The 15269-nt window shown below is 31.0% G+C and overlaps 1 protein-coding gene across 1 annotated transcript in view; it reads right to left on the bottom strand.

Annotated features, from left to right (window-relative positions):
* Window positions 1-15269, bottom strand: part of LOC127715505 (glutamate receptor 2-like) — a 45485-nt gene that overhangs the window by 19377 nt on the left and 10839 nt on the right. The window contains exons 3-4 of the mRNA XM_052221563.1: window positions 1601-1789; window positions 820-1062 (exon numbers count right to left, since the gene is read on the bottom strand). Of these exons, the coding sequence (XP_052077523.1) occupies window positions 820-1062; window positions 1601-1789 (432 nt within the window). The remainder of the gene's footprint in view (window positions 1-819; window positions 1063-1600; window positions 1790-15269) is intronic.

Genomic DNA, 15269 nt, shown 5'->3' with positions numbered 1-15269 from the left:
TTACTTCTTTAGCTTTATAGCGTTTCGTTTTTTTTTAATTTGTATAATTCATTTTTGATCCAAAAATATGTATGTACTTATAAAAAGCCCCACAAACGAATCGTTATGGTAATCAGATCATTTTCCACACGTGTTAATACGGTAAGTGCGAATTCGGTGACAAGCTTTAAGTATATGAATCAGAGCTTGGTACCTTTGCATATACTCTGGGGTGCTTGGATTTTCTCTGTGTAAAAATAAGCAGTGACAGTGATGTCGATAAATCGAATAAAACAATAACATAATTTTTTGCATGAAGTGTGTAGAATACTTAAAGCCGAGGGAGTATAAATACAGTAACTACTTGATTACTTGAAGAGCTATCTAACCAATACTGAACTAAAGATAATAAAATACACAAAAAAAAACAGTGTAGAAAAGTGCAAGAAAAAGGAGGCTGTAAGAGTTTAAAGTAGTTTCTTCTTATTCAACTTCTATTTTGCTATGTTCTGTTAAGCATACTTACTAGAACCCAATTAATGTATTCAATTTAGACTTATACTGAGGATTTAGGGTTCGACATATTGTATAGACATGTGTATAATGCTTAAGACCGTGCGTTGAGCTCTTTACGTCGCTATAAAACCAGGTTTAATCCATCATTTTCTACATAAGGAAGTGACTGTACCAAGTCAGGAATATGACAGTTGTTTTCCATTCGTTTGATGTGTTTGAGCTTTTGATTTTGCCATTTGATAAGGGACTTTCCGATTCGAATTTTCCTTGGAGTTCGGTATTTTTGTTATTTTACTTTTTAGTAAATTCAACAGTTTTACTTACTTTCTTCTGAGTCGTAGACATAATACACAACTTTCCAACCAAAATATTGAATATAATCAATGATGGCACCAATAAAGGAAGGTGTCATGTCGAAAACATATTCAGATGTGTGATTGTATCCAGGTCCTCTTGGCAAGACAACAGGAATTTCAAGGTTACTCGACATCGACTCGTACACTTCCATAGATTGTTGTGACGAATCCGCAATAAACAGTATAATGTTCTTTGGTAGTAAATGACATACTAAAAGATATAAGACTTAATATGAGATTAGCTTTAGATATCTAAATGATGTCCTTTCGTATGTTTTATTCAACTAAAGTAAGTAATAAAATGTTGTTAGGGTTGTGCAGACAAAAAGTTTGATAAGACGAAATAAAAAAATTAACAACATTGAGAGTTTTTTTTATAATGGGCATCATTTATTTGCGCATAATTTAAGAAAAGAAGCATATGTGTTCTTTTTGCAATAAAAAATTTCAAAAACATAATTATGTTGTGTGAGCTTTAATTAATTATGTGCACATAAACCACAGTTATATAAATTGAAAATTAGTCTTTATGGTACATAAGGAATATATTTTTTGTCATATTTTCTTTGAAATCAATTGAACCTTGAAAACACAAGGACGAAAGGTGAAAGGTGAAAGGTAAATAAGTCATCAAAAAGATATAGACCAATACCTAAACTAAATTGAAATTCGAGGTGTTATACATGTACATATACATGCAACTTTTCATAATTAATATATTTAGTACAAATAAGAACGTCTATGATTACTTTGCCTTGTTAGTTGGTAGCTGTTGTCTATGTCGGTGACATTATGTCCTTTACTCTGTAAAATCACACTATTGATATCCTGTCTCAGGCTTTTGTCACTGTTGAATGTTTTAATGGCATACTTGAAGGCATCATCCATTCCTTGTCGGTCCTGGTAGTGCAGACTAACATCCTGTATCAGTCCTATGTCTAATGTGAGAAAAAATATTGAATTTGAAAAAACAAAAAAAAAACAAAAAAAAAAAACACGAATTACAATAGTAAAGATAACGTGGCCTTTATAAACCTAATAGTATTTAATATGTGCAAGAACTAGCATTTTTATAAATGGAATTCGCTGGTAAAGATTCTTAGCTATGCTGAAAGCTTCAAGACGCCATATCATCACCTTGATAATACGCAACGACAAAACTACAATACAGACACACCAATTAATATGCTGCTTACAAGTAATCGCAAAGCCTACGTGTTTTACAAACATTAAAATATATTTGTATCCAACACCCAGTTACTACATGTACATTGGCAAGAAGCTATAACAATATCACAGAATGCTTTCACGCGTATCGTAAGCAGCAAAAAATACTTTTAAAAACACTGTGCGGGACAAATTTGCAATTCCAGAATTGGCAAATCTGACTTTGTCGGTTTACAAGATATCAAAAATATTTTTGGCCCAAGTGATAGATAATCAAAAAAATTAAAATTTCTCCATATGTCCCAACATGTCACCATTGTCACTGTTGTCACCACAGCTGATTAAAAGTACATTTACATCGAATATTCCCATGGGAAAAGTTAAAGTTTCCATCGGAAAAAGTACTTTTCCCATGGAAATTTTAAAGTTCCCATGGGAAAAGACGAATACAGAGAGTTCCCATGGGAATTTAACTTTTCCAATGGGAACAGTTTTTCTTCCCATGGGAACAATTTTTCTTCCCATGGGAACAATTTTTCTTCCCATGGGAAAATTTGTCTACCTATGGGAACAATTATGCAGGATTTATGTTAAATTATTGCAGTATGCAGGTTTTCTACAAAATGTCAATATGGTTTCATATCTAAAGCTGCTCTCAACATGCAACTTCCATAAAAACTCTGATTATCCCGTTAAATATGAAGCAATGGCAAGTAAGTTTTTAAATAAGTTGTGCGTGTATGTTGTGAATACAAATTTCTATTTTTGAACTTATTGGAAAATAGATAATAAATGTTTAACAACTTTTTTCCGGTGCTTAGAAAAACCCCATTTTAAATTTTTTTTTTCAAAATACAAGACCCATAAAACAAAAACACTATAACCATGATAACATGCTGAGATAATATATTCATTTACAATCTGTATACACGTGCGTAATTAACGGGTTCTGGTTGAATGAACATGAATTCCGATCGATTACACACAGATGACGATCAATAGAGTGTGGCACGTGTCGTTAAAACATTTACATGGTAATTACTAAAGATGTGATTATATAATTTGGAATTATTGTTTTATTTTTTTAATTTAAAATAACATAGCCTACTTTTATATTTTTATGTACTTTGTGGCAACTGTATCATCACATCAAGTCCCTAGTGCGTATTATTGAGGTGGTCATTTGTGGTATTTCTACAGACGTCTTTAGGGTATTTCAATATTTTGATTCCTTTCGTATTATATTTTGTATAGGCAGTTTATGTAGGTGAATTACAAGAACAGAAACAAAGTAAATTGAAGTCATATTATTAGTCTCCGTTGTATTGTTTTAAAAACTTAACATTGACATGGATTAGTGATTTCTGTGACATATACATGTACATGTACCAAATGTACAAGTTTGTTACTTTGAGGTGTTTTTTGTGTGACTTATCTTCGTTTTTGTTTTGTTTTTGTTCAAACACATTTTATTTTCAAAAGTAGCATGTGGGATTGAACACAAAATACATAAGATAATAACGAAAAACAAAATAGAATAAGTGTTGTAATACAAACTATAAACAAAAACGAAAACGCAATATAATATTTTTGTAATATGAACTGGCGTGAAAAGTAGGAAGTCAGAATTAATTGTATGCGAAGTCACAGTCTGAATATTTGTGTAATTCTGATATAAGATTGCACAGATTCAAAAGTTGCTTTACTTTGCTGAAATGTATAAAGGTTACCGTGAACAGCTCAATTGGTATAACATATCTTTTTAAAATCAAAAAACAATATTTCTCTTGCTTCATTGTGAAATGGGCACTCGAAAAAATTGTAAGTACAATCTTCAACAGCATGGCTACAGCTGCATGCGGTATTTAGTTTAATATTAACACAGATCTGCATTTAAGGAGCTTCTCATACTTCTGAACCATTAATAATATTAAGTTTTCTAACACCACAACTAAAGAAGAAGGGTGGATGTTTTTAGATTTCAGAAAGTCCATATGTCGGGGTTTAAAATTCCATTCAATAGAAGTAGATGGGAAAAAAAGATGTTTTGGTTATATCTAGTCTATGACGCGGGGTACTACATAGTTGTTACTAATTCGTAAATCATAATTTGAATTTGACCAATAATTGGGAGCATTACCAGTTGTTTATGAAATACAGTTCTCGTGCAATGAATGATATTTAATTCCAACCAAATATTTGAGGAATTAACAATTTATTGAGATATTTTCCATCGGTAAATTTGAAAAATGTAAGTTTGTACTTCTTGTCAATAATAATGGATATTTCAAAACATTTAAATATTAATTCACAAAAATGAACGCACTTGCCGATCGTTGGTTTAGAAAGATAGAAAGATTCGGAACTAAAGATAGTCACAATTAAAAATATGTATTTTGAAAAAAAGACAAAAACCGCCAGAACAGATCTGATTTAAATCCAGGGTCCGTATATGCATATGGTACTTAAGTTAAGATTTGACCCGAACGGACGGATTTTTCTACATGTTCTACAATAAATTTATACTACGATTGGATATTGTTGTATGCATATATGTCCAGATCTATATAGAACTTACTTTGCTTCGTCGAAAGTACGAATATAGAAAAATCACAGATTTTTATTTCAACTAGAACGTTCTAGAACAGTTAAAGAAATCATTACAATTGTTAGTTATTTTGTACATGTATAAGTATAATGCGAACCTTGTGAAATAGCACGTGAAATCCCAACTAAGCGTGAATTCTTTGGAAAAGCGACGGTTCTATTAATACCTATTGTCAATTTCAAGTTCTTTTTCGACATGCATTGTAATATATGTCACTGAACGTTAAAATTCCATCATTAATTTCGTCTTCGTCAAATATTGCTGTTGGTTTCTTTTCTTTTTTTTTATTACATATACATGAATACACCACAAGTTATTCCTATGTAATCTCATTTAGATATTTAATGCAAAGTAAATTTTAAAGATGAAAGTCGTATTAGTTCGATAATGCTTCAAACTAAATATAAACTGAGAATATATGTATCACTGCCATATTCCGAATCCCGGACATTCATTTGTGTAAATGAAGAAAAGATAACAATGATCGGTATCTGAGTGAATCTACGTCTCAATCAAGCTTCATAAAGATATTACAGAATATTCAAGATTTACAACTTTTCTTGAATATGATTGCCAATGAAATAAACTATGCAGGAGATTTCAAATTAGCCCAATTAATTTGTGTGTGTACTTTAACAACTGAAACCGTAATTCTGCTGTAGTTCACGTCGATCGTATCTGTAACAGGAAGGCGTATGGTAACCATACTACCTTACTAAGTTCAAAAGTACATAACAACCCTTTCTTTGTGCATTATACGCTCAGGAACATACATCTTGCTATTTTGCATGGATTGGTAGCAAATGTTACTTTTCAACTGTAGTCCTTAACCAAAAGCGTTGTTTTTTTTCCATCTGACAAACTTAATTTTGGATCAAGTGATCATACAAGAACGGAGGCTAGGATTTATAATTCGGCTAGTCTGGATGACCTCGTGCAATACCCCCGCTCCCTATTCATTATAGTTTTTACATAAATCATTTAAATTTTAGATCCTTCAGTTTGCATATAAATATGATATTTAAATTTCGTATGGCTTAGTACAACGTGCAAAACATTTTATTTGATGTCACTAATAGTAAACATATAAAATGAAACAATAACTTACTACTAGTATACCAATATACACTTTTGTTGTATGATTACACAAACCGAAATCACTACTAGACGAGGGGTTGACACGCTCAAATTAACAAAATTGTGTTTCAAAGAACCAATGCACCAAATTGATTTTATAGGATTTAGTTTAACATTTTAACCTGTTCAAGAATGTATTACTTGACAAGAACAATTTAAATGTAGGACAAAATCGGCTTACAACACGAAATTTGTTCAAAGAATAGTACCAAGCATGTGACAAAATGACGGGTATGTAACAGAGGTATCGCAATTGCAGATGGATTGGTGGATAGTAACTGTTTGTTCAACGTTCAGTGACAAGAATCTCATGCATATTGCAAGACCAAACTAAGTTGGGCAGACGACAAAAGTGAAATTGGGACAAATTCGTTGTTCGAAATTTATTTTCAAGTGCTATTTAGGAAGTCAGACATGTATATGGAAAGTAAATTTTACTATTATTTATTGAATAAAATAAAAAGATCAAAACCTCGAAAAGAAAATAAACCCGGTGAATGACACTCCTTGTTGTTGAATTTGGGTTTGGCTGACCTTAATTGATATTACGTTTCAAAACAATTATTCAAATTAAATATACAATTATTTTACTTTTTTTTTGTGGGGAGGGGGGGGGGAGAGTCATTGACCCTAAAACATAACAACAATACAGGCTTATAGTATTTTGAAGCATTTTTGAAGCATTCAAATATAATGAAACGTATGATAAGGCAAGTCGGCCCAAAAATGATTGATATTTCAAAGAAAAATGTATAGTGTGTTCTAGAGGAGGATCGACACTCTGCACACGGCACGCAGATTTGTCTTATATTATCGATCGGTCGCGGTGGTATTGTGTCATTTATATCAAACTACTCGTGGTGTGGACATCACCGTTAATGACACCTGGACAAGCAAAATTTGTTGAATCAATTAAAAAAAAGTAATATACAGAAGAGCTGATCATGCAATATACATATACTTTGTACATACATAATAAACAAATTTGTTAGTTATTTCTTGGCAATAAACATATTTTATTATTCTATACTCAAACTGACTGTTTATTACCATGGGCTAATTTCGACATCGATAATTACTGAATTCTCAATTTATTCAGTCGGTTTTAAGTTTTTAATCGGGACAAAGTTTTGTAAAATACTAAATTTTAAATATTGCATTATTTCGTCATTTGTCAGTAAACAAAACAAAGATAACACTACAGAGAAGGCAATTAAGCAATCCAATACACAAATAATGCACGATTCAATTATGAAAAAAACTATATTTTTTCATGATTTTTATTCATAAGACTAAATTTTCATTTTGTTTTTAAAATAATTAAAATACATAAGAGTTTATATGCCTAAAATAACATAGTTACTCGCGGATTTGACAAATATTTTGGATATTTTACTTACCGGAAATAATATTTTAGCGACTTATTACGAAGCAACGGCTGGAGACTTAAGGAGACTTAAGAAGATTTAGAATGTTCGAATAGTGTTCTTTGATTGACATAAATTTGAATGATTTTCACGTGCTGACATTTGTAAAATTTACAAAAATCTGTGCCTCGTGATTTCGCAGAGATCGAATAAAATTTCTCGCCATTACAGTGTATTTCTTTATTGATAGAATCTACTTTAAAGATAAAAAAACATAAAGAAAATAATTCATATAAAGTGATCTTCTATCATTGATTAATCTTTTTATTTCAAAACTTTCTTTATTTTCTGCGAGTTGAAGAGAGTATATTTGATATTAAAAACATGAACAAATCGATCTTTTCCAGATTCAAAATTGTCAAGGGACGCTAAAATCGTACCACGTGACCTACAAAAATTTGCACACAGCACCTAAGGCTGTCTCCCCTCCTCTGAGTGTGTTCATTGTAAACTTAAACCAGAATGCGTATAAATGTCACTATTATAACAGTCACAAACCACTTCTAGAATTAAAATTCAGCGATTTACCATTCATGCAATAATATTTTGTCGAAAGTGATCGAGAGGCCCTAATTAGGTAATTCAAATTCTCGGACACTTAATTTTTTTCCAGAACACGTTATAGTTAATATCAGAGCCATATAATACATGTATTATATCTGGGACTATAATACTAAGTATAATAGTCCCAGATTATATTATCTGTTAATATGCATCCTTCTTTTAAAGTTTTGTTTTTCTTAAACACTTTAGGACCATATATCGGGGGCACTGCCGAAAATAATCTTTCAAAAAGCAAATATAAGTTTCAACCTTTAAAACTTGTATGTCAGATAATTTGACCACATGACAAGAAATTCTGCAATAAACATTGGTCACGCACGACAGATTCCGATGTAAGACACGTGCCGTTACAATAGCCAGTCAACACGCATCAGCACACACAGGTTTGTCGAATAGGCCAGTTGATTGGAGGAAAGTTACCAAAAATGACGCCTACCTTAAACTAATACCCAATCAAACGCCTTTGACAGAAACAGGGACCCTGTTCTAACCAGCTGGGCATGAAAAAGTTACCCTGTTTTGCGGCACACTCGTACCACTAAAAATTTAGGAAGTAACCCCCTCCCCCCCGGGCCGTAATGCAAGTTTCGCAATTTTACAATAAATTTTATACATAATTTCACCTACATAGTGAGGAAAAAATACAAATTTAAAAAAAATTGCAAATTAAAACTATTTCGAATGTTCCGAGTCTATGTGTTATAGTAGTCTCAGTCTATTCGTACAAAAAATCATCAGCAATTAAAAAATCAAATATTTCTTTCACCTGTATCCAATCGGAAAAATAATTCATTTTAGTCTTTGATCTAGATGCAAAAGACGACAATGCTCCTTACAGTTTAAACAGTATACTCCAAATTTCATAGTGTATGCAGAGCTTGACAGATACCCATTACTGTCCTATGTAAAATTGCGAATAATACATTTCTAGAGTATACTTCTTAATGGAAAAGAAAGTAAAATTTGTGTTGAATTATACAAACTTGTGTTTTTATATTATGCTAATAACGGAATAGAAACTAAGTGGATATCATATATGAAAAATATTTTTGATAATAACGGTATGATCTGCGGTATGATTATGTCCAATATTATAATGCACAGTTTGTGATAAATGGGTGTCAAAATTTATTAAACAAAAACCCAAAGACCAGTTTCAACAAGAATGCTTTGCTTTTATTGCAGAATCGCATAAAACTTAATGTTATCGTATTTTTAAAAAGAATTAACAATTTGAAAAAATACTTTTCATTTTTACCTTACTAAATTCATTTATATATTATGCAAATATAGATGTGGTAGTCACCACTTGCCGATTGAGTCTGGAAGGTGGCAGTATATACAGAGAGAAAACATAGTCTGCCGTCTCTGTGACACAAACAACATCGGTGACGAGTACCATTACATTATGAATTGTAGAACATTTAAACTATAGAAAGAAGGAAATTTTTACGGAACTACTGTTAGTCAAACCCTAATATCTTTAAAGTTGATCAACAGTTTAACTATTCAAATATTGTAATATTAGAAAAACTATGTAAAAGTTATAAATGTGAAAGTTAGTCCTCCAAGTTGATTTAATTGTATCGTTTACACATGCATGTAATAATTTTACCTTATAGTTATGTTTATGTATGTTCTCGATAACTAGTAATTGCAGTTTTATGAGAAATAAAGTATTCGTATTCCTTTAAACCACAAATTACACGAAGACAGCCTACCGGTAAAGTACAAGTGAATATATCATAAAGTATATATTAAATCCTCATCCGTCCTTGTAAATGCAAAACTCTGGATTCTCTTTGATATTTACCTGAGAGATCATAAAAGACAAATCTAACAAGACTTTCAAAGGTGTTTGCCAAAAATGAATTGAAATAAAAGATTTTGTGTAGACGAGTAACAATATTGCATTAGCATGATTAGTAAATTTGACCAAAATGAATGAAATAAACTTTAAAAAAGTAAGTGCACATCTTTCTAGTGGCGAAAACCACGCATATCGAGTTACGTTGACGAAAAAGAATAAGTACATTAATAATAATTATGAAGTCAATTTCATGAAATTATAGGATTATAATTAGAAAACAATCTTAAACACGATTCGTGATTTCCCATGTATATAGATTAAAACAGATTTATAATTTTTATTCTTAAATTAAATTCTGAAATACAAAGGCATGGCTCTGATACTTGACAGTTCAGCGAACACTATTACATGAAATGCACGATGCTATTGATCGAAAACAAAGGTGAGAGATTCAAATTGTAAAATCAGCCGCTGCACGGTAGAATTTCTACCAATCATTCAACGGTAATAAAAGACTTTTGAGTGTAAAAGTATGATAGAAATACTTTTAATTTATTGAAATTACATTTTTTTTTATCAAATGGAATGCTTGTTAAACTGTTCCAGTCATGGTTACTAGTAACTGTCAGTCCATTGCGATATTTCATAGCTCTTTTACAAATTCTGAAAAAAAATAAAAAATAAAAAATAATGTTCCCATGGGAAAAATATATCTTCCCATGGGAAGAATAAATGTTCCCAAGGGAAAAAGGTGTTCCCTTGGGAAATCTAGAATTTCCCATGGGAAGAAACTATCTACTAATGTTCCCATGGGAAATTGTAGTTCCGATGGGAACTTTAAAATTCCCATGGGAAAAGTACTTTTTCCGATGGGAACTTTAACTTTTCCCATGGGAATTTTTAAATTTCCCATGGGAAATGTACTTTTAATCAGCTGTGGTGACAATAGTGACAACGGTGACATGTTGGGACATACGTGGAAATTTAATTTTTTTGATTATCTATCACTTGGGCAAAAAATATTTTTAATATCTTGTAAACCGACAAAGTCAGATTTGCCAATTCTGGAATTGCAAATTTGTCCCGCAATATGTTTAAAGTTGAAATCGAAACCCTACTATCATACACACATATATCAGCTATAGTAAGTTTAATTGATTGTGGTTGCTTAATGTTCAGTGGCAAATATTTCATGCATGTTCAGGACGATAGTGAGTTTGAATTAAAAATTATAAGGTGACAATAGATAATAGTGACGATAGCTTTTGCAATATTTTAACATGAACTTAGCTCAGTTTTAAGAAAACACATCCGTTTAAAAGACACTTACAAGGCTATGCAATGTTTCATTTTTCAACAAAGGCATAACATTTTATATAATCAGAAGACTCTACTCTTATTACCATTCCTATAGACCAAAGTTTCGAATATAATGATATATCAGTAACGATGGATGGATTGTTTAGATCCCGTATGATGTTGTATAATACTGTATGTAGTATTCTACAATAATTTATATTAAATGCAGTAATGTTTAATTTTACGGATTAAGCATGTTACATGTATATAGACCTTTTTCATCAAATCGTTTATTTGTTACCTGTATATTTTTTTTTGCAAAATAAAGCAAATGATTACAGAGATCGAAATTTGGTTTAACTTTCGTTTTGTTTATCGATATGTTGTATAAGGGATTGGTCTGTTTTCACGGAATGCTGATCGAACAGGAAGGTTAACTTCAACATTCTTTAAAGGTGGAGACATTATAGGAAATTAAAAAGCAGGTCTTTTAATGAAAACGATGAAACAGAAAGATACATGTTTAAGCTATTAAAGAAAGTGGAAGCATTGCATTAATCACTGAGAGTTCTACAGTCATAGCGACCTATTTAAATGTAACTAAATTGTCCAAACCAACATTTACGATTTTTCCAATAGGTGGTTTTACATGAATTGTATAAAGCGTGATTCTACATAACAACACAGAATTATGGAATTCGAGTCTTTATTCTTTTTATAATAGAAATGTTAGATTTTGGAGGGATTGTGTAACATTGCGTAATGTGATTGTAGCATCCCACTCAATTTGGTTGAAACTGGTATCGCTAGCCGAGAGATAATAATAAATTCAAAAGAACATTTTATTTTCATTAGCTGGCTGTTTACAGATAACAAGAATCAATCAATAAGGGATACAATTTGAGTGCAAAAAAACTTTTTACATAACATGTTTTTATCTTTTTAAAAATCTGTTTCAGATTTCTATAAAAAGACCAAATTTTATTACAATATTTCAAAGTACACTCAGCTGATCAATACCCTAACAAAATCTGATAATTTTGAATTAAATAAATGCATTAAGTATTTTGTTTCGAAAAATAAAATATTGAAACAATGTAAAAGGATAGATTCCATTAAGATTATGCTACACTAAAATAAAATATCGAGAAAATTATTTCCTATATCGTATTAGTTTGAAAAATGATCTTTTAAAGTAATAAATATTTTGTAAAAAAAATACAGTTTTACAACATTTATGTGAAAAGTTGTGATTAAATTTTTATTACATACGATCTGAATATATGCAAAAGAGTTCAATTAAGTCAATTTCCATTGCATTTAGGTAACATGCAGATCGGGCATTTTCACTTTCAATCTTGAGCCGAACTTACAGTTATCATATCGACAGGTTTACATTATGACGATAATCATTCTAAAAGATGAATGAAAACTGCGGTTTTTAAATATTTTGGCAAATGATGAGAACCATTATCTGGCCCATGAAATTGCAAAAAAGTAAAAGAATCAGCTTCACACAAACACATATTTTAGCCGTATAAACATCTCTTGCAGCAAAAAAAAAAAAATAAATAAAAATGGATCATATCATTTTGTTTAAATATGTACATTCTTCGATGAGAATGTAAAATTTGTAATATTATGTTCAACAGCTGCGATGTTTAAACTCGACTAACAGTTTTTTTATGTGAATATAGTTTGGTAAATATACAATTGTAACATAATGTTTTATGTATATTATATGGAAACTTTAGGTGACAAATTCCAATTCCACCAACCTGATTTTGACCCCGCAGGTGGAAGAAATAGTGAAGAAATATAGAATGGAAACGGGGAGTGTATCAAAGAGACAACAACTCGACCAAAGAGCAAAAAACAGTCCAAGGCCACCAATGGGTCTTCAACGCGGCAAGAAAATCCCGCACCCCGGAGACTGTCTACAGCTGGCGTCTAAACAATATATAATACTTTAGTTCAGCGAAATGACAAATGACCCAAAATTAAAAAGTATCTCTTTTTCGAAATAAAAATATAATCAAAGATTTGTAAAGCTCTCTAGACAAAATTGCTTCAGTATATCCATTTCATTCCTTATATGTTGTTAACGCAAGAATTTATAAATTTTGGAAAACTGGTTAATTATCGGTTTATTCTTATGGTTTATTAAGAGATTTTCATTTTACATGTGTCAATAACAAAACTTTCCGTTTTCAATCAGATTTTTAATCCTAATGTCTTGCAAATGATGCATGAATAAAGGATAAGTTTCAAGAATTCAATAAAAAATCTAATAGTATTGTTATTAAAGGCAGAAGATCATTATTTTCTATTTTGAATAGTAGTTTCTGCTAATGGTGAATAATGATTTAAGGATTATAATGTTATATGTTACTTCTGTACAAATAAAGATTTATTGGAAATGAAAAGAAACAACAACAAAACTATACAAATAATTAGTCAGAGATTAAAGGTTGAATCACAGGTTTCCAATTTAGAGATTTAATGTATGAAAGGAAGGGAAAAAAATAACGATTAAAAAATATCATACTTAAGAAAAGAAAAGAAAAATAATTGAAGGGATTTATTGGTCAACATACTCAAATATTAAACAAAACAGCACAAAAACTATTCAATACAAGTTGGATGATTGGCATGAAATAGCAACACTCAAATGGTTATTAATAGGGAACATTCATACCATATCAAGTTGCCTATAAATAAAATACAAAGAAAAAATGTCTCCAAATGATGGTCATATTGTTTCCCATATCTGTCATCTTGATCTCGGTATTGTAACTTTTCTGTCGTATTTGGTTTCAAATGTTTGGACAATTCCAGATCTAGAGATTTTAATTTTTTTTCATTTTTTTTTTAAAAGTGTAACGTTATTTGTAAACCCCCTTTTTTGTCCATACTAAAATTTAAATCGGCAGCTTATAGCACCAATAACCATTTTGGGCATAACAAATTGTACTGTATATGTATATGAATCATAAGAGCTGCTTGGAAAAAGTCCATGAGCCAGCAAATCAACAAGATACTTTAATCAAAATAGATATCACAAGGTCAACGATAAACAAACGCCTACATTGTACCTCTTTAACTGTTACAGTAGATAAATATTCACACTACAGAAGAGGTGCTGTAATGTATAGCTCACAGGAAAACATTTTTGTAATTGTTAACGGAAAATGGATACTAAGTAATAGCAATAGCTCGCACTGGCCCTTTGCACCATGTGACTAATATAGAAAACGAATCTTCGATTCAGTTTTGTCATAAAAATATTCCTGATATAAGTTGATTGTATATTTCACATTTAGTTTTTTCCATCAAGGGAAAATATAAAAATAGAGAGATGTGGTATTGGCAATGAGTCAACTATACACCAGTGTCCAAACACGTTGGATGTAAACAACTATTGGCCACCAACAATGAGCAAAACCTATACTGTATAATCAGCTATAAAAGGCTACGACATGACAAAATATGAAACCGTTGGGAAAAACCAACGATTTATTATAAAAACAACAATATGCTAAAAAGAAATTTAACAGACAGCTATCAATCATGACAACCACTGAATTACATGCTCCTGACTTGTGAAAGGTACATAAAAAATGTGGCGGTTAAACTTATTTGTTAGCGCTCGACCCTCCCCTAATCTTGGACGGTGGGGCAACAGCACAACATAAGAACAAACTAATAAAAACAAGTTGGAAATGGCTTGACTCGTCAATTCATCAAGAAGCACTACCAACAACTAACATAAAGACAACAGGCACAGAGTACTCGCAGTTACTGAAAGTATTTCAAAGCCAATATTACAACTGGTGAATAAATCATGTTCTTCCAGACTAAAAATATAATACAAACTCATCAAATAAACCGTAGTTATCACTACCGTTATGTTACATTGTAGTTATCACTACCGATATATTACATTGTAGTTATCACTACCGTTATGTTACATTGTAGTTATCACTACCGATATATTACATTGTAGTTATCACTACCGTTATGTTACATTGTAGTTATCACTACCGATATATTACATTGTAGTTATCACTACCGGTATGTTACATTGTAGTTATCACTACCGATATATTACATTGTAGTTATCACTACCGATATATTACATTGTAGTTATCACTACCGATATAATACATTGTAGTTATCACTACCGGTATGTTACATTGTAGTTATCACTACCGATATATTACATTGTAGTTATCACTACCGGTATGTTACATTGTAGTTATCACTACCGATATATTACATTGTAGTTATCACTACCGGTATGTTACATTGTAGTTATCACTACCGATATATTACATTGTAGTTATCACTACCGATATATTACATTGTAGTTATCACTACCGATATATTACATTGTAGTTATCACT

Source organism: Mytilus californianus, unplaced genomic scaffold (genome assembly GCF_021869535.1).
Source record: "Mytilus californianus isolate M0D057914Y unplaced genomic scaffold, xbMytCali1.0.p SCAF_9, whole genome shotgun sequence".
NCBI classification, from domain to species: domain Eukaryota; kingdom Metazoa; phylum Mollusca; class Bivalvia; order Mytilida; family Mytilidae; genus Mytilus; species Mytilus californianus.
The sequence above is the reverse complement of the archived record's forward strand: the minus strand, read 5'-3'. Positions and strand labels throughout refer to the sequence as shown.